At 43.6% G+C, this 21,438-nt stretch overlaps 1 protein-coding gene across 6 annotated transcripts in view; it reads right to left on the bottom strand.

Moving 5' to 3' along the window:
* The window catches only part of mapta (microtubule-associated protein tau a), a 158,571-nt gene that overhangs the window by 69,223 nt on the left and 67,910 nt on the right, over positions 1-21,438 (bottom strand). Inside the window, exon 4 of one of the 6 annotated variants that reach the window (XM_060939392.1) lies at positions 2,960-3,043. The exons of the other annotated variants lie outside the window; for them this stretch is intronic. Within the exon in view, the coding sequence (XP_060795375.1) occupies positions 2,960-3,043 (84 nt within the window). The remainder of the gene's footprint in view (positions 1-2,959; positions 3,044-21,438) is intronic. 6 annotated transcript variants of the gene reach the window in all.

Genomic DNA, 21,438 nt, shown 5'->3' with positions numbered 1-21,438 from the left:
CGTTTTGCGAGAAGTTCACAGGCACATTGGGTGCCTACGAAGTGGTCTCTCCTCTGCTCTGCACATTTTACTGAAGACTCGTATGAGACCTCTGTTGAGGAGCGTTGGCTATAAGCCTGTATTGAAAGAGGGTGCAGTACTAACAATTAAAGGAAAATAAAACTACAAGAAAAGGAAGAAAGTAAGTTCAGTTGCACCAGTTCTCCCGGAGTGTGAGCCGAGGGTTGTTGCTAAAACCCGGGACGGAATGGGAAATATCATTGCTCGGGCAGTGACCTCCCTGCGGTTGTTGCTAAAATCGGTGACGTCCTGTCCCGTCCCATCCCAGGTTTTAGTAATTGCCTGAGCCAAGCAGTAATGGCGGAGTACTCAGTATGGAGAAAATGGAGAATGAGTGGACCAGCCGTCTGATTTCTCCACTGGATATACTTGCTTTAGCAGCAATATCTTGCCCTTATATGGAAGAAGTGAATGAACGGAGAACTGAATGAACAACTGAAAGTCAGATTGTTTCAAAACAATTGGCCACAAGATCAGCCTTCAAGAAGCAAGAACACAGACGGGTAAGCTGTGATTCTTATTTGTTTATCTGCATTTAGATTAATACATGTAACTTGTATTGTGCATTTAAGTTACCAGTATAAGATTATTTAATTTGCTTCAGAATGTGATTGTCTCAGTTCATCTGATTATTTAATTAGCCTTTTACGTTTTATCAGTGAAAATGCATGCATGTACATATATGTTGCATAAGTTATAACACGGGCGGCACGGTGGTGTAGTGGTTAGCACTGTCGCCTCACAGCAAGAAGGTCCTGGGTTCGAGCCCCGGGGCCGGCGAGGGCCTTTCTGTGTGGAGTTTGCATGTTCTCCCCGTGTCCGCGTGGGTTTCCTCCGGGTGCTCCGGTTTCCCCCACAGTCCAAAGACATGCAGGTTAGGTTAACTGGTGACTCTAAATTGACCGTAGGTGTGAATGTGAGTGTGAATGGTTGTCTGTGTCTATGTGTCAGCCCTGTGATGACCTGGCGACTTGTCCAGGGTGTACCCCGCCTTTCGCCCATAGTCAGCTGGGATAGGCTCCAGCTTGCATGCGACCCTGTAGAAGGATAAAGCGGCTTGAGATAATGAGATGAGATGAAGTTATAACACCTATCCTGTTTTAATGAGAATCAACCCACAATCAATGAAGTTAAATCAGTCTTAGTTGAGCAAGTAGGTAACTGTGTTTCTTACTTTCACCATAAATTTTTATTTATATGACTTTGGTCTATAGCTGTCAAAGGCCTCAGCCTTAAAACCAGTTACCGCTGTGACATCACGTGCTCAAGGCTGGCTGGCTCAGCGGGGCAGCTCGAATGCCAACTTTGCAGTTGATTTTAACTCTCAAAAATATATATTTTTTATTCCCATTTATGCAGCATACAAGAGTCAAAGATGGTGATATTATTCACTCAGAAATTTATTTAAAGGTCCCATGGCATGAAATTTTCACTTTCTGAGGTTTTTTAACGTTAAAATGAGTTCCTCTGACCTTCTTAAGTCACCCCAGTGGCTAGAAATTTCATAATGTGTAAACCAAACTATGCCCAACATTTGAGAATGGCACGTCAAAATGGCGCGTTGATAAGCTCTTCCCTTTACTACGTCAGCAAGGGAGATGATCCCCACGCCCCCCCTCTTGATTCCCACCCACTGTATGAATTGCCCGCCCAGTTGTAGTGAGGAGACCATAGAGGACACAACATGGCATCGCCTAAGCGAGTGAAACATGGAAATTGCGCTGTACATGGATGTGACAACACAGAAAAGAGTCTGTTTTTACTGCCGATGGGAGAGCCCCTGAAGACGCAGTGGCTTAATTTTATTTACTTCAATAATACGCCGTCGAGTCTACCTAAGACGGTGTATATTTGTCGGAAGCATTTTCCTGAGGAATGTTTCCACAACTTGGGACAGTACAGGGCAGGTTTTGCACATCAACTGTCACTGAAGCCTGGGTCCGTACCAAGCATCCCTGCCGCATCAGCCACAAACAGCGAACAAGTACGTGTATAACTCTTAAGTCGTTTTGCCATGTTTTAAAATCGGTGCCACGTTAGCCTTGCAATGGCTACATTAGCTGTGCAGCTAACTGCTTCCTGCAGTTAGCCAGGTACTCTGCGCTACAAAACCAAAAAGCATGCAGCATGCTCTGTTAAACTGAGTTTAGTCTGGAAATTGACTGTAACTTATGAGCTTATGTTTTGCCGTGTTTTAAAATCGGTGCCACGTTAGCCTTGCAATGGCTACATTAGCTGTGCAGCTAACTGCTTCCTGAAGTTAGCCAGGTACTCTGCGCTACAAAACCAAAAAGCATGCAGCATGCTCTGTTATAATAGCCAATCAAAACAGTTTTTACAAAGACACCCACATTCTTTTTTTAAGTCACTCATTCATTTTATTTGTTTGTTTGTTCAGTAAAAACCCAAACATTTGTTGAATTTATTTTATTTCCTCGCGTTGCACCTTAATGACATCAGCACGCGGTATTTTTCCCTTCGCAGTTTGTTCCTTCTCTCTCGCCATAGTAAGACACCCACATCCGCTTGTTCTGACCCACTGGAGGTAGCGTCACAGTGCTGTTAGCCAATCAGAGGTAACACGTTTACATGTCATGAATATTAATGATAAGACCTACCCCCACCCTCTACCCTTCCCCGCCTCCTGCTTCTCATTAGCAAAACGACGCACTGGGAAAAGCGCTGAAATGGGGCTTTCTCCCAGGAGGCTATATCTACGTGCCGAGGGTTCATTTCGAGAAAGGCTGCGGATATAACATCCGGAAACCTCCACGAGCCCGTTTAAAGCATCAACAAACCACCATGCCATGGGACCTTTAAAAATAAAGGTTCTGCATATATCCTTTAAGCACAAATTTAAGAATTAAAACCAAAATAAGCAGGTTTTTTTTTTTTTTACCACATTGCTCCTCCTCAATAAGGGAGTCGGTCTCATCCTGAGGAAACTCATGAGCTAAAGCTGGCTCTTCATTGACTTGTTCCTCTGTAAAGCACCAAAAGAGAAGAAGACTTTAAAGGCTTCAAAAATTCCATAGGTGATTTTGAAACTAGGTCCTGTATGTTTCACTAGGCTCTGACACTTCAATTTGAGTGACGGTATTTGTGACATGGGATTTGAGGCTATTTATTTAAAGAGACCGTACACAAAATTCATATGGGGTTATTGAGCAATTTTGAAGGATTGCATAAGAATGAAGTCATAAGAAAAGCACTGATTGCTCAATATGCCCCTCACCCCAAACATAACTATTCATAACTCCATACAAACTGTCTTCTCAGGGAGTTTTTCCTTGCAACTCTCACCTCTGGCTTGCTCATTATGAATCATAACCTACATTTGGATTCCTGTCATGCTGTTTTGTGACAATGTCTATTTATAAAACCACTATACATGCGCTCACTTTCAGTAATCACTTTATCCTCATCAGGGTCACTGGAGGCTATCAAGGGAACACTGAGCAAAAGATGGGAAAACCAGAGAACCCAGAATAAACTTCCATAGAAATGGGACACAACATGCATAGAAACCTCTACAAAGATAGTCAACAGAACTCAGGGTTGAACCTGGGACCCTGGAGCTGTGAAGGAGCAATGCTACTTGATGCACCACACAATTTAAATTAAATTACATTGAAATGATGATGGCTTTTGGGAACTCTGACATTTGAAATTGGGAAAGTATACTAATTTCAAACAAGGCAAGACGATAAGCAAAGGCTTTATTTCATGCTAGGCTAAGTAAAGGTAGTACATTGCAATTATTGTTTTGAGTCTGGTGAGCATATTTCACATATCTTAAAGGTAGACTGCCTTTCAGATTGTTCAAGTGTAGGTCATAAAAGAATTTTCCCTGAGACCCAATTATTTTTGTTTAGTGTACCAAAAGCTACTACATTCGAATCACAGACTTCCAATTTTATTTTATTTTTTTAAAATAGAACAATTAATGAATTTAAGGCCACGTGGCCCTAAATTCTCTGCTATTTTTCCTGCTTTAACATGACCCAATTCAAGATACTGTGTCATGCATCACATGGTGGGCTTTCCCCACTCGCACAAGGCATTGTGGGATACAAATTTGAAACAGGAGAGAAAAATGGAGGATGTGAGTGTGCGAGTGAAATGTGGAAGACTGACTACAGTAAAGGAAAGCAAGAAGAAAAGACGTTATGTTGCGAAGGAAAAGAAACGCAGGACCTAACTAATAAATATTGTCAGTCAGTGAGCACCTCTGTGTGATCAGCTGTTCGTTTAGCGCCAGAATGATGTAACCTCAGTGCATGGTCAAAGGTAAACGTGCGCATGTGCACACGGGCTTGCTCTGTCTGCTTGACTGCAGGAAGTGGGTGGTTTCATGCACATTATTTCCTAGGGAATCCCCTCAAATTAAATAACTTCCCAGACACAGAATGGCCTGTTTTTTGGGAGATATTGCATCCATCCATCCATCCATTATCCATAACCTCTTATCCTGTGCAGGGCCACAGGCAAGCTGGAGCCTATCCCAGCTGACTATGGGCGAGAGGCGGGGTACACCTTGGACAAGTCACCAGATCATCGCAGGGCTGACACATATATAGGGACAAACAACCACTCACACCTATGGTCAATTTAGAGCCACCAATTAACCTAAGCTGCATGTCTTTGGACTGTGGGGGAAACTGAAGCACCTGGAGGAAACCCACACAGACATGGGGAGAACATGCAAACTCCACACAAAAAGACCCCTGTCAGCTACTGGGCTTGAACCCAGAACCTTCTTGCTGTGAGGCAACAGTGCTAACCACTACACCACCCAGATGTTACAGAAACAAACATACATCACAATGACCAAATTTCAGAGGGAACTAAATTTCACCGATTATGAAATTGAAAGGCAGTCTTTAAATGCAATAAATGAAAAGTTACACTTAAAATATTTAAGAACATAGTCATAGTCAGTTTAATTACATGATGTCAATTATTCAAATGAACCATAAAAATTGCTTTTCTGGAAATGAATGTTCATTTCAATAGTCATTTTATATTCTCAAAGGCAACCTACAAATAATGTATGATTTTTAGAAAAAGTACAGTACTTTATGTACAGTTGAAGAGTTTGGTTCCAAAATGTGATAAGGACCATTTAATAAGAATAATAATTAAAAAATCAAGTTCCCACCAAAAGAAGTTTTGCATTTGATCGCTATTCAAAGCTTCAAAATCAATATTATGCCAAGCGCGATATCTGCCTTGTTTCTCTGCATTGTATATCCCCTTTCTTTCCATAACATGACAAGCTCCACTGCTGATTTTCCACAAAATGCAATATCTCCTGCTCAACCAATCACAGTGAACCATTCAAATATGGAAACAGTAATAGCAGCTCCCACTGACTGTCAACATTACAGAGAATCCCTGTCTTTTACTGAAATTTCAAACAAAATAAATTAATAAATTTGATGAACTCAAACATTTCTTATCTTGACCTGACCTTGATCCCTGTCAGCTGTCCAATTATTGGCCAAAATCAAACCTACCCTTTATCTCCAAGATCATAGAAAAAGCTGTGGCACAGCAGTTATGCTCATATTTACATAGGAATAACATCCATGAAATGTATCAGTCAGGATTTAGACCTCATCATAGCACAGAGACAGCACTGGTTAAAGTAGTAAATGACATACTGTTGACATCTGATCAGGGCTGTGTCTGGCTGCTTGTGTTGCTTGACCTTAGTGCAGCATTTGATACTACTGATCATTCCATTTCTTTGGATAGACTAGAAAATGTTGTGGGAGTTAAGGGAACAGCCCTCTCCTGGCCTCAGGTCTTATTTAACTGATCGCTATCAGCATGTTGATGTAAATAGTGGTTTTTCTAGACATACTGAAATAAAGTTTGGTGTTCCACAAGGTTCTGTCATAGGCCCACTGCTTTTTTCTTTATATATATATATATATATATATATATATATATATATATATATATATATATATATATATATATATATATATATATATATGTTACCTCTGGGTGATATTATTCGTAAACATTGTATTAGTTTCCACTGTTATGCTGATGACACACAGTTGTATGTTTCTGCAAAACCAGATGAGAGACACCAGCTTAATAGAATTGAGGAATGTATAAAGGACATTAGACACTGGATGCTTAATAACTTCCTTCTGCTTAACTCTGACAAGACAGAAGTATTTGTACTTGGACCACATGCAGCTAGAAGTAGGTTTTCTGATTACACAGTAACTCTGGATGGCCTTTGTTTCTTCATGTGCAGCAGTAAAAAACTTCAGGGTGATTATTAACCACAATCTTTCATTTGAAACTCATATCGATAACATTACCCGGATAGCTTTCTTTCATCTCAGAAATAGTGCAAAGATAAGAACTTTAATGTTGCAGAAAAACTTAAGCAGGTTGGATTATTGTAATGCCTTACTGTCTGGATGTTCCAATAAGTGCATAAACAAGTTCCAGTTAGTTCAAAATGCAGCAGCAAGAGTCCTTAATAAAACTAGAAAATATGACCACATTATCCCTGTCTTATCTATACTGCATTGGCTCCCAATCAAATTTTGTATTGCTTATAACATACTGCCTGCTTCGGTTTCCCCCACTGTGCAAAGACATGCAGGTTAGGCTAATTGGTGGCTCTAAATTGACCGTAGGTGTGAATGTGAGTGTGAATGGTTGTTTGTCTCTGTGTCGGCCCTGTGATGACCTGGCGATTTGTCCAGGGTGTACCCCGCCTCTCACCCACAGTCAGCTGGGATAGGCTCCAGCTTGCCTGCGACCCTGTAGAACAGGATAAGCGGCTACAGATAATGGATGGATGGATACTATTGGTCTTTTAAGCACTGAATGGTCTCTCGCCACAGTACCGGAGCGAACTTCTGGTCCTTCAAGCCTTTTGTTAATAGTGTTTATGAGGTAAAGGAGTAGATCTGGAGGGTCCTCAGGCATAGAGTGTTTTGGTAAACTGGGATGTATGGATGCTGTCAGTCCCCCACTCACTTGCTCACTCGAGTTTGTTGACGGTGTAGTGGCTGGCTGCTTTATGTCCTGGGGCACCATTATGCCCGTGTTACCTTCTGGCTCTTCCCTTTTAGTTATGCTGTCATAGTTAGTTTTGCTGGAGTCCCTGCTTGCACTCAGTGCAAAATGTATACTGTTCCTACTCATCAGGTGACATTGAGCATACCTAACAACCTGTGTTCCTCCCCCCCCCCCCCACACACACACTCTGTCTGTGTTAGGGGTGGTGAGATTAGGATCCAGAAGCAGAAGACACAGGCAGTAATCCAATAAATAATGAGATTTAATCCAGGGAAAGGGCGTGGCAACAAAGGTAAACAAACAAATGGCAAAAATAGTCCAGGTAAAAAGATACAAAAAACTTGACAAAAACACGAGACAGACCAGGACAAAAATGCTAGAGCAAAAAAACAAACAAGAAAAAAACCTAAGTGCAAAAACCATGAACTAGAAAAAAAACCTTAGTGCAAAAACCATGAACTAGAAAAATAGCTTGAGCAAAAACTATGAAACAATAAAGGCACAGAAATGGCTAGAATAGCAAAACGAGACGTTCTGGCAAAGTCAAGGTCTGAGAACGGCTTATTTATACACAGCAGAGAGAACCAGGAACTGAAATGCAGGCTAGATGGAATTCCTGTCCCGGATCTGGATTAGCACTGACCTGGGAGATAAGTAATCTCCGGAGTGGAAGTCCAGGGCGGAGCATGACAGTACCCCCCCCCCCCCTTCAATGAGCACCTTCAGGCGCTTTAGGAAGAGTGTCAGGGTGTTGCCAGTGGAAATCTGTGATGAGTGTTGGGTCTGGAGACCAGGGGTTTAAGCTGTGATACGTGAAAGGTAGGGTGAACACGTCGCATGGTGAGTGGTAAAGACAGTCTGACGGAACATGGATTGGTTACCTTGCTGATGAGGAAAGGTCCTAGGTACCTGGGAGCCAGCTTGCGGGACACGGTTCTGAGTGGCAGGTGGCGTGTGGAGAGCATAACTCGTTCCCCCACCTGGTAGGTGGGTGCCTTAGAGTGGCGTTTGTCGGCCTGCCTCTTGGATGCTAGGGCGGCGTGAATGAGTCTTCTCCGGGCCATTGCCCACGTCCTCCTGCAGTGGCGTATGAAAAACTGGGCTGAGGGTATGGCGACCTCCTCCTCCTGGCTGGGGAACAGTGGTGGTTGGTACCCTAGTGAGCACTGGAATGGAGAGAGACCTGTGGCAGATGAAGGAAGAGTGTTATGAGCATACTCGACCCAAGGTAAGTACTTACTCCAAGAACCGGCATCCCTGGATGCTATGCACCTGAGTGCCACCTCCAAATCTTGGTTCGCCCATTCCGCCTGGCCATTGGTTTGAGGGTGGAACCCTGAGGAGAGACTACAGGAGGCCCCAATGAGTTTGCAGAAGAGGTCAAGGCAGTGAGCGGTCCGGCCACCGTGCTGAAGTCACGGATGAAGCGCCTGTAGAAATTAGCAAATCCCAGGAAACGCTGGAGCTCTCATCGCGAGGATAAGGTGGGCCAGTCAGCGACTGCCTCAAGCTTGAGGGGGTCCATCTGGATCCTACCCGGGGAGATGATGAACCCCAGAAACAAGACAGAGCTCTGGTGGAATTCACTCTTTTCTGCCTTGACAAACAGCTTGTTTTCTATCAGGTGCTGGATGACCTGCCGGATGTGGCCCCGATGAGAGAAGATCAGGATGTCATCCAGGTATAAGAAAATGAAGATGTTAAGAAAGTCCCTTAGGACATCGTTGACGAGTGCCTGGAAGACTGCGGGTGCGTTGGTCAGGCCGAAAGGGACCACGAGGTACTCATAGTGGCCAGTGGCAGTGTTAAAGGGCGTCTTCCACTCATCCCCCTCCCTGATCCTGATGAGATGGTAGGCATTGCGCAAGTCCAACTTGGTGAATATCTTGGCTCCCTGGAGTAGTTCAAAGGCCATAGACATGAGAGGTAGGGGGTAACAGTTCTTGATGGTGATGGCATTGAGACCTCGATAGTCAATGCAGGGACAGAGCAACTTGTCCTTTTCCATGAAGAAAAATCCCACCCCTGCTGGGGAGGAGGAAGGGTGGATGATCCCAGCTGCCAGAGACTCGGAGATGTATTTCTCCATGGCTTGCCTTTCAGTGGGAGAAAGAGAGTAGAGTCACCCTTTGGGTGGTGCCGTCCTGGGCAGGAGGTCGATTCCACAGTCATAGGGTCTGTGAGGAGGGAGGGACACTGCTTGGGCCTCCTGAAAACAAGTCTTAAGTCCAGGTATTCCAGAGGCATGTGAGAGGTCGGGAAACTCGCTAGCTGAAGGCTGCGGTGGTTTGGTGGGAGGCAGAGCGGAGTTCAGGCAGGAAACTAGGCAGGAATAGCTCCAGCCTAGGATGGTATTATCGGCCCAGTTTAGGTGGGGGTTGTGCTGCATTAACCAGGGTAATCCTAGGATGATGGGTACGTGGGGGTTGTTCATGACATGGAGTTGGATGGTTTCAGAGTGGTTGCTGGAAATCCTCAGGATGAGTGGGGCGGTAAGGTGGGTGATGGTGGTCAAGCCGGTGCCATTGAGTGTCAGGACTGTGAGAGGGACGTCGAGGGTGAGTAGCGGAATTCCCAGACGCTCGGCAGTGGCAGAGCAGATCAGGTTCCTGTCTGCCCCGAGTCAACAAGAGCCTGGAGATGGTGATGTTGGTTGTCGTGGATGACAATGACAGGGAGTAACAGTCGATCAGCTGGTTCCGAGTGTTGCCCACCAGGGCCCCTCGATTCACTGGTGGTCTCATTCCATTTAGCGGGCAGGCTTGGTAGATGTGTTCTCACTGACTGCAATAGAAACAGGCCCCTGTGCTCCACCAGCCCTGTCATTCCTCTGCTGACACCCGAACCCAGTCTACCTGCATGAGTTTGACGGACACAGTGGGGGGTGGAGAGGAGGTGAAGCTGGGGCGGTTCTTCTCTCTCCTCCATTGCTGGACCTGGGCGTCGATGTGGTTGGCAAGGTCCATGAGGCTGGAGAGGTTCGACGGCAGTTCCCACGATACCAATTCATCCTTAATGGTGTCAGACAGGCCGTGCAGGAACGCGTCGATCTGGGCACTCTCATTCCAACTGCATGATGTCGCCAACGTCCAGAACTCAATGGCGTCATCCGAGGTAGACCAGGACCCCTGCTGCAGCTCCATGAGCCCTCTAGCTGCCTCCTGGCCAGACAGAGAGCAGTCGAAAGTTCACCTCATCTCCTCGGAGAAATCCTTGAAACAGGAACAAAAGGGTGCATCGGCGTCCCAGACCATTGTTCCCCACTCTCTGGCCTTGCTGGTGAGGAGCGTGATTGTATATGCTACCTGGGAGCATTCTGTGGGGAAGGCCAAAGGTTGCAGTTCTAGGCTCAAAGAGCTTTGAGACAGAAACAATCTGCAAGTACCTGGTTCTCCATCGTAGGGCTGAGGCGCTGGAAGTCTCAGTTCACGGAGAAGAGCAGTGGCAGGAGCTGAAGTAGGAGACGGCTGGGTAGGGGTAGGCATGGCTTGATAGCGCTGCATCTGTGTGGTGAGGAGGTTGAGTGAGTTGGACAGGGTGGTGAGGTTCTGGGTGATCTGCTGGAGGTCTTGTTGGTGGGTCCCGAGGAGAGTAACTTGCTGCTGGACGGCTGTTCTCAGACGGGTGAGTTCCGCTGGATCCATGCTGGCCAGAACGTACTGTTAGGGGTGGTGAGATTAGGATCCAGAAACAGAACACACAGGCAGTAATCCAATAAATAATGAGATTTAATCCAGGGAAAGGGTGTGGCAAAAAAGGTAAACAAACAAATGGCAAAAATAGTCCAGGTAAAAACAGACAAAGAGCTTGACAAAAACACATGACAGACAAGGACAAAAATGCTAGAGCAAAAAAACATAAACAAGAAAAAACCCTAAGTGCAAAAACCATGAACTAGAAAAAAACCCGTAGTGCAAAAACCATGAACTAGAAAAAAACCCTTAGTGCAAAAACCATGAGACACAATAAAGGCACAGAAATGGCTACAATAGCAAAATGAGACATTCTGACAAAGTCAGGGTCTGAGAAACAGCTTATTTATACACAGCAGAGAGAACCAGGAAGTGAAATGCAGGCTAGATGGAATTCCCGTCCTGGATCCGGATTAGCGCTGACCTGGGAGATAAGTAATCTCCGGAGTGGAAGTCCGGGACGGAGCATGACAGTCTGTCCCTCTGAGTTACATGTTGATCCTGAGATCGAGATGCTAACCTCTTCTGCTCCTCAGACCTACCTGATTCATCCTGATGCCCTATGTCTGGCTGGAATCTCATCACATTGCTCCTGTGGAGGACAGCCCCATATGGACAGTTGAAAGTCACACTTGGAAGATGCTCTGGACACTTACAATAATGCTTTTATGGCTGAGGACTACAGTTGACTTGCTAACTTTAGGATTGCAGTTGTCATGAACAGTTTTGCACTCAAGTTTCTATCAATGAAGAGTTCTAACATCAACGAAACAGACTTCATGTTAAAACTGTTAAACATGTTATCACGTCTGTTATCACGTAAATGAGGCTAAATTTTGCTAAGATAAGAAATTTAATGTCACTACATGATGTGGAAAAACTAGTTCATGCTATCGTTACCTCCAGGTTGGATTACTGTAATGCCTTACTGTCTGGATGTTCCAATAAGTGTATAAACAAGCTCCAGTTAGTTCAAAATGCAGCAGCAAGAGTCCTTACTAGAACTAGAAAATATGACCACATCACCCCTGTCTTATCCACACTGCATTGGCTCCCAATCAAATTTCGTATTGATTATAAAATACTACTAATGACCTTTAAAGCACTGAATGGTCTCGCACCACAATACCTGAGTGAACTTCTTGTCCTCTACGACCCGCCACGCCTACTTAGATCAAAAGGTGCAGGCTATCTGCTGGTACCTTGTATAGTGAAGGCTACATCAGGGGGCAGAGCCTTTTCTTACAAAGCCCCACAGTTATGGAACAGCCTTCCAAGTAATGTTCGGGAATCAGACACAGTCTCAGCTTTTAAGTCTAGGCTGAAAACATATCTGTTTAGTCAAGCTTTTTGTTAATGGTGTTTATGAGGTAAAAGGAGTAGATCTGGAGGGTCGTCAGACATAGAGTGTTTTGGTAAACTGGGATGTATGGATGCTGTCAGTCCCCCACTCGCTTGCTCACTCGAGTTTGTTGATGGTGTAGTGGCTGCTGTTTTATGTCCCGGGGCTCCCTCATGCCTGTGTTACCTTCTGGCTCTCCCCTTTTAGTTATGTTGTCATAGTTAGTTGCCAGAGTCCCTGCTTGTACTCAGTGCAATATGAATACTGTTCCTACTTATTCAGGTGACATTGGGCATACCTAACGGTCCTGGGATCGAGATGTTGACCTCTTCTGCTCCTTGGACCTGCCTGATCCATCCTGGTGCCCTGTTGGAGTCTCATCGCATCGCTCCTGTGGAGGACGGCCCCATGTGGACAGTTGAAAGTCACACTTGGAAGACACTCTGGACACTTACAGTAAAGCTTGTATGGCTGAGGACTACAGTTTACTTGCTAACTTTAGGACTGCAGTTGTCATGAACAGTTTTGCACTCAAATTTCCATCAATGAAGAGTTTATAACATCAACGAAACTGACTTTATATTAGGACTGTTAATGTTATAGTCATGTTGTCTGTTGTTGCCCAAATGAGGATGGGTTCCCTTTGAGTCTGGTTCCTCTCGAGGTTTCTTCCTCATGTCATCTGAGTGAGTTTTTCCTTGCCACCGTCGCCACAGGCTTGCTCATTGGGGATAGATTAGGGATAAAATTAGCTCATAGTTTAAATCATTCAAATTCTGGAAAGCTGCTTTGCGACAGTGTTTATTGTTAAAAGCGCTATACAAATAAACTTGAAACTTGAATGAGGATGGGTTCCCTTTTGAGTCTGGTCCCTCTCGAGGTTTCTTCCTCATGTCGTCTGAGGAAGTTTTCCTTGCCACTGTCACTGCAGGCTTGCTCATCAGGGATAGATTAGGGATAAAATTAGCTCATGTTTAAAGTTATTAAAATTCTGTAAAGCTGCTTTGCAACAATGTCTAGTGTTTAAAATATATAAGTTGTTGCCCATCCTCATTTGGGCAACAACAGACAACATGACTAAAACATTAACAGTATTAATGTTTCTGGTTGAGAGTACGTCATGCGCATTCAGGCTGCCGCTTCTCACCGGAGCTTTTTTTATTTTATTTTCCCTCCTTTTTTTTCTTTTTTCTGTCTTTGATGTTTGTTTGAGTGTTTTGTCCGCCGGTTGTGGTGTAGCTCCGGACCCAGTTTTGGGCGTTGATTCCCTCCAGGCCTTGGTTTGCTGTGGGTGATGCCTGTGCTCCCAGCTGTGGACTGCAGTGAGCTCGCTGCTCATTTTAACATCTGGTTAAAATGCTGGTTGTCCAGTGCTCTGTGCTTTAATGCTTGGCGTGATGTTCCGAGCGATGTTGCTTGGTGGCGTCACAGCAGCTGTGCAGGCAGTTTGGGACACACCAGTGCTCTGCGTGGCGGTGCTTCTGTGCTTGCTTTGTGGATCCATGGCGTGGTGTTCGAGCGATGTTGCTGGCGGCGTCATGGCGGCTGTGCTGGAGATGTGGGACTTGTTTTCATGTGCCTTTTGGTGGGACTGTGGCTGCTACACCACTGGAATGATATCCTGACCTCTATTTGGTGGACTTTTTTTTCCCTGCCTATTATTGCAAAGCGACCTTGGGTTTTGAGAAAGACGCTATATAAATTGAACATATAATAATAATAATAATAATTATTATTATTATTATTATTAACATGGTCAGTTTTGTTGATGCTATAACTCTGGAGGTAACGAAAGCATGAATTAGTTTTTCCGTGTCATGTAGTGACATTAAATTTCTTATCTTAGCAAAATTTAGCCTCATTTAGGTGATAACAGACAACGTGATAATATGTTTAACAGTTTTAGCATGAAGTCTGTTTCATTGATGTTAAAACTCTTCATTGATGGAAACTTGAGTGCAAAACTGTTCATGACAACTGCAGTCCTAAAGTTAGTAAGTCAACTGTAGTCCTCAGCCATAAAAGCATTACTGTAAGTGTCCAGAGTGTCTTCCAAGTGTGACTTTCAACTGTCCATATGAGGCCATCCTTCACAGGAGCGAAGTGATGAGACTCCAACCAGACACAGGGCACCAGGATGGATCAGGCAGGTCTGAGGAACAAAAGAGGTCAGCATCTCAATCTCAGGATTGGCATGTAACTCAGAGGAACAGATGGGGGGGGGGAGAGAAAACACAGGTTGTTAGGTATGCCCAATGTCACCTGAATAAGTAGGAACAGTATACATTTTGTGCTGAGTAAAAGCCGGGACTCCGGCAAAACTAACTATGACAGCATAGGGGAAACACAGGCATGACGGAGCCCCGGCACATAAGGCAGCCAGCCACTACACCATCAAAAAACTCAAGTGAGCAAGCAAGTGGGGGACTGACAGCATCCATACATCCCAGTTTACCAAAACACTCTATGTCTGAGGACCCTCCAGATCTACACCTTTACCTCATTAACACCATTAACAAAAGGCCTGACTAAACAGATATGTTTTCAGCCGAGACTTAAATGCTGACACTGTGTCTGATTCCTGAACACTACTTGCACGGCTGTTCCATAACTGTGGGGCTTTGTAAGAAAAGGCTCTGCCCCCTTCACTATACAAGGTACCTTCACTATACAAGGTACCAGCAGGTAGTCTGCACCTTTTGATCTAAGTAGGCGTGGCGGGTCATAAAGGACCAGAAGTTCACTCAGTTACTGACCATTCAGTGCTTTAAAGGTCAACCATAATATTTTATAATCAATACAAAATTTGATTGGGAGCCAATGCATTGTGGATAAGACAGAGGTGATGTGGTCATACTTTCTAGTTCAAGTAAGGAGTCTTGCTGCTACATTTTGAACTAACTGTAGCTTGTTTATGCACTTATTGGAACATCCAGACAGTAAGGCATTACAATAATCCAACTTGGAGGTAACAAAAGCATGAATTTTCTGCGTCATGTAGTGACATTAAATTTCTTATCTAAGCACTATTCCTGAGATGAAAGAAACGTATCTGGGTAATGTTATCGATGTGAGTTTCGAAGGAAAGCCTGGGGTCAATAATCACCCCGAGGTCTTTTACTGCTGCACGTGAAGAAACAGAAAGGCTATCCAGAGTTACTGTGTAATCAGAAAACCTACTTATAGCTGCATGTGGTCCTAGTACAAGTACTTCACTCTTGTCAGAGTTAAGCAGAAGGAAGTTAATAAGCATCCAGTGTCTAATGTCCTTTACACATTCCTCAATTCTATTAAGCTGGTGTCTCTCATCTGGTTTTGCAGAAACATACAACTGTGTGTCATCAGCATAACAGTGGAAACTAATACAATGTTTACAAATACTATCACCCAGAGGTAACATATATAAAGAAAAAAGCAGTGGACCCAAGACAGAACCTTGTGGAAGACCAAACTTTACCTCAGTATGTCTAGAAAAATCACCATTTACATCAACATACTGATAGCGATCAGTTAAATAAGACCTGAGCCAGGAGAGGGTCGTTCCTTTAACTCCTACAACATTTTCTAGTCTATCCAGAACAATGGAATGATCAATGGTATCAAATGCTGCACTAAGGCCAAGCAACACAAGCAACGAGACACAGCCCTGATCAGACACCAACAGTAGGTCATTTACTACTTTAACCAGTGCTGTCACTGTGCTATGATAAGGTCTAAATCCTGATTGATACATTTCATGGACGTTATTCCTATGTAAATATGAGCATAACTGCTGTGACACAGCTTTTTCTATGATCTTGGACATAAAGGGGAAGTTTGATATTGGCCGATAATTGGACAGCTGACAAGGGTCGAGGTCAGGTTTTTAATCAGGGGTTTGATAACTGCTTGTTTAAAGGATTTGGGTACATAGCCTATTCTAAGGGAAGAATTTATTATTTTTAGAAGTGGTTCAATTGCTTCTGGTATTATCTATTTGAAGAGTCATGCAGATAAAGATCTAGTACACAAGTTGAAGATTTCAATGTGGAGATTAACGAAATTAGTTCGATTTCTCTAAGGAGAGTAAAACATTCTAATTGCTGATCTGAAACAGTTATATTGTTAACTTACTTAAACTGTCTGGCCTTAAATTAGTAGTTTTAATTTTTTGTTGGATATTTTCAATTTTGTCATTGGAAAAATTTATGAAGTCGTTGCTACTCCATATTGCAGGTGTGCAGGTGTCTATAGTGGTCTTTTTCCTAGCTAATTTTGCTACAGTATTAAATAGGAATCTAGGATTATATTTGTTATCTTTTGTTAGGATGGAGAGATATGTTGATCTAGATACTAAGAGTACTAAGATACAAGTACTAAGATACAAGTACTAAGAGCTTTTCTATACTTCAGGAAGCTCTCCTTCCATGCTAATTTGAATGCTACTGATTTTGTTTGATGCCATTTTCGTTCTAATTTTCAAGTGGTCTGTTTTAAAGTCGTTATACCAGGGTGCTAATTTTTTTGCTCTCTAATCATTTTTGTTTTAAGTGGAGCTACATTATCTAACATATAGTGGAACATTGACTCTAAGCATTCAGTTGCCTGATCAAGTTCTGCGGGGGCTGACACTCAGTGCGTTTACATGCACATCCAAATCGAGCTACTGTTGGTAATCGAGCTAAGGGTCCCAGCAGGGGTGCCAGAGAAATCCAATCCTACATGCACACGAGTTAATCGAGCTATTGTGTGAGGTACATTGTGCACCCGAGCCACAGGTGGCGCTACACGCCCCATCGTGTTGGTACACTTCCGGTTGTCGTCATGAAGAAGAGCTATTCAAGAGTATAAACAAAGTTATCAGCAGTGTTGCCAGATACTGCTGATGTTTTCCAGCCCAAAACATGTTCAAATCCGCCAAAATGCACTTAAAACCGCCCAATCTGGCAACACTGGTTCTGTGTTCACAAGTTCTGTGCCCAGGCTGTTAGGCTTGCTCTAACAGACTGTATGGCTACAAACTGTCCTGCGCAGACCACTGTTTTGTAAGACAACTTATTTTGCACAATTGTATATTTTTCTAAAGTCCATTTTTTGCTTACAAAAATTTTTTTTTTTGCTTACAAAAAATATTTTTCTAAAGTCCATTTTTTGCTTACAATTTAACTTATGTCTTAATAAACACACAAAAAGTTCAATTGTTTTGTTTTTATTGACATTCTTCAGATGTTGGACATCTATATATACACACACACACACACACACACACACAAATACAACGACTTGTTTATGTACACAATTCACAGCTATGCAACAGCTGTACAGATGTATTTGGTGATACAGTAAGTGAGCTAAATTTTAACATTGCAAACAATGCCACAAAAAGAAAAGATTCATGCCATTGTCATGCCGACCAAGGCTGTTGTGTTTCCCGCTTGTGGTCTCGTCACTTGTCACTTCCGGAAGGGGCAGTGCTGAAGTAAGTAGCTCGAATACATAGCTCAATAGGGTATACATGCACTAAGTAGCTAGGCAGAAATCGCATAATCTAGGTCGTGTAGCTTGATTCCAAGAAATCAAGTTCGGTTCAAGTTCAGCCGAATTAAGGTGTATACATGGCATTTTGAACTTCGATTTCAGTCGAGCAACGGCAGAAATTCGATTCTCTCTATGTGCATGTAAACGCACTGAATGACCCAGTCAAAGTTGATAACTCTGGGAGATAATTTATAAAGCTCTGTGCAGTAGTTGACGTGAATGTACGTTTAATACAGTAGCGTGGTGAGGTGCATATATTATTTCAAAATTATTTCAAAGGGTCTTCTGGGTTATCAAAGTGAATATTAAAATCTCCAACAACTAAAGATTTGTCTAAGGAAATAACCAGGTCTGAGACAAAATCCACAAATTCAGAAAGAAACTCAGAATATGGCCCTGGGGCCCTGTAAATAATCTCATCTCATCTCATTATCTTGAGCTGCTTTATCCTGTTCTACAGGGTCGCAGGAAAGCTGGAGCCTATCCCAGCTGACTATGGGCGAAAGGCGGGGTACACCCTGGACAAGTCGCCAGGTAGAGGTCTGCGCGGGTCGGATTTTTCAGTCCCGCTCCCGCCCGAGCCCGCATTGTGCAGTCCCGCTCCCGCCCGCAAAGAATTATGATTTTCAGTCCCGCTCCCACCCACGCCTGCAAAGAATTATGATTTTCAGTCCCCCTCCCGCCTGCGCCTGCCATATTTTGTCCCGCTCCCGCCTGCAAATCCCGCATGATGCAGACGTTCGCGTTATTTCTCAGGAAAGTTCTTGTCTTGACACAGCGTGATGGTGCCCCGCCCCCTACTTTGAGTGGATTTGAGCATAAATATCTACAGCTCACGTTCACGTTTGTTATTATTTATAGTGCTGTCAAGCGATTAAAATATTTAATCGTGATTAATGTCACGACTGTCATAGTTAACTTGCGATTAATCACAATTTAATCGCACATTTTTGTCACATGAAAAACCATTGTAATTCTCTTATCAGCATAAAAAAGTCAATGGGCTTGCTTTGTACCAATTTTTTTTTTTTATTGCAAAGCATAACACGTCTTGACACAGCCACCGCAAAGTGAAACCTAAGCCGAGCACCGTGAGTGAAGTGATCCACTGCTTGAGTTAGTCTACAACTCTAATCAGAGAGACAGGTTACACAGTGACGGTAGGCTTGACATGCTTGATTATAATATAAAGTACACTATTATATTAACGTTAAGTTGTTCACTGATAAATATTGCATTGAATCTGATCTTTACTGTTTCAGCTCACTTAAGACATTTTGTACTTTTACACTTTCTGCCTGTTGATGCGTCGCGCTGTCCAATCAGAGGCGGCCAAATTTGCATATTACAGGAAGGATTTCTGGGATAGCATTGAGTTTACAGTTCAGAGGGATCTGGCTTCTTTAGACGCTGTCTTCTTAAAACTGAATAATATTTAAAAAGAGCCAAATGAGCCAGTCTTTTGAATGGCTCTTTTCAAAGAACGGATCACAAAGATGCGGATCCCATCTAAGAGCCATAAATCCCATCTCTACTAGCGCGCCCAATCTGACTCAATCTGGCAATCTGACTCTCTCTGCAAATTTAGGCATCTTAAAATGTTTTTATTAATGCCAAATAAAATATCCAGCACAAATTAGATATGACAGACATAAATTAATAATTTATAAATTTTATTTTAAACACGTTTTTAGTTAGCAGGACTGCAGCTTATCACCGCTCCCGCCCGCGCCCGCATATGTGCACTCCCGCTCCCGCCCGCGCCTGCATATGTGCACTCCCGCTCCCGTCCGCGCCCGCAATGAGCTTTCAAAATTTGTCCCGCGCCGCACTGCTTTGCGGCGGGACTCCCGCGGGAGTGCAGGGCTCTATCACCAGGTCATCACAGGGCTGACATATAGACACAGACATCCATTCACACTCACATTCACACCTACGGTCAATTTAGAGTCACCAGTTAACCTGACCTACATGTCTTTGGACTGTGGGGGAAACCGGAGCACCCGGAGGAAACCCACGCGGACACGGGGAGAACATGCAAACTCCACACAGAAAGGCCCTCATCGGCCACGGGGCTCGAACCCAGACCTTCTTGCTGTGAGGCAACAGCACTAATCACTACACCACCGTGCCACCCCCCTGTATATAATAAGTAAAGATATTGATTGGATAGACTTATTTTTCGAGACTATATATTAGTATGAAGAACTTCAAATGTATTAAATTTATAACCAGGTGTTACACCTCGATAATCATTATAAATAACTTTGACGCCTACTTCTCTGCCAGTTAGATGAGGCTGGTATATATAACTGTATCCAGGAGGACTAGATTCATTTAATGCTATATATTCATTTAGGGGCAGCATGGTGGTGTAGTGGTTAGTGCTGTCGCCTCACAGCAAGAAGGTCCGGGTTCGAGCCCCATGGCTGGCGAGGGCCTTTCTGTGTGGAGTTTGCATGTTCTGTCTGTGTGGGTTTCCTCCGGGTGCTCCGGTTTCCCCCACAGTCCAAAGACATGCAGGTTAGGTTAACTGGTGACTCTAAATTGACCGTAGGTGTGAATGTGAGTGTGAATGGTTGTCTGTGTGTCAGCCCTGTGATGACCTGGCGACTTGTCCAAGGTGTACCCCGCCTTTCGCCCGTAGTCAGCTGGGATAGGCTCCAGCTTGCCTGCGACCCTGTAGAACAGGATAAAGCGGCTAGAGATAATGAGATGAGATGTATGTATGTGTGTGTGTGTGTGTGTGTGTGTTCAGGCACTACCTAAATGCAGAGCTCCTGATGAGTGTAAAATGTATTGGTAAATAATCCCATGTTATTTTTTTAAGAAGCAAATTAAAAATCAGCAGTGAATAAAAACCCATCTATCTTATGTAAATAAAGATACAAATTTTGTTGTCTGATGGTCAGGTGTTTATGAGATATGCTGCCTTGCACTTACGATCAGGTCTCTACAGTCATAAAAGCCATCAAAAATCAGGTCGATACATTATTATATTCTCCAGTATGGAGCTCTGTTCCACAACGAATTTAACTGTACATGCTATACACGGGGTGACACGGTGGTGTAGTGGTTAGCGCTGTCGCCTCACAGCAAGAAGGTCCGGGCTCGAGCCCCATGGCCGATGAAGGCCTTTCTGTGTGGAGTTTGCATGTTCTCCCCGTGTCCGCGTGGGTTTTCTCCGGGTGCTCCGGTTTCCCGCACAGTCCAAAGACATGCAGGTTAGGTTAACTGGTGACTCTAAATTGACCGTGTATGTGAGTGTGAATGGTTGTCTGTGTCTATGTGTCAGCCCTGTGATGACCTGGCGACTTGTCCAGGGTGTACCCCGCCTTTTGCCCGTAGTCAGCTGGGATAGGCTCCAGCTTGCCTGCGACCCTGTAGAAGGATAAAGCGGCTAGAGATAATGAGATGAGATGAGATGCTATATACGGTGTCCAAACTTGTAAATTTATTGTTCAGAATAAAAAGTTTGTCCTTTAAAAAAAGTTTCCATGTAAACATCTGACTGGGCCTATATTCCTTGTGTGTAAAATAGATTGGGGCTTGTAGACAAGATGATGAATGTAATTTGGGAAAATCTGTGGTCCAATATAAGAGATGGTCCAAGTTCAGAGGCTGTGATATGTGCAGATCAACTTTACTTCTTGTTTCTAGTTAGATTTCATCCAAATTTTTGTTTTTATGTAATCGATTTATTGCATTTTGGGGAAATAAAATGTGTCATGGATTTATTGCATTTTGGAAAAAATAATCAGTTTTTAAAAA

Source organism: Neoarius graeffei, chromosome 14 (assembly GCF_027579695.1).
Source record: "Neoarius graeffei isolate fNeoGra1 chromosome 14, fNeoGra1.pri, whole genome shotgun sequence".
Taxonomy (NCBI): Eukaryota; Metazoa; Chordata; class Actinopteri; order Siluriformes; family Ariidae; genus Neoarius; species Neoarius graeffei.
The sequence above is the reverse complement of the archived record's forward strand: the minus strand, read 5'-3'. Positions and strand labels throughout refer to the sequence as shown.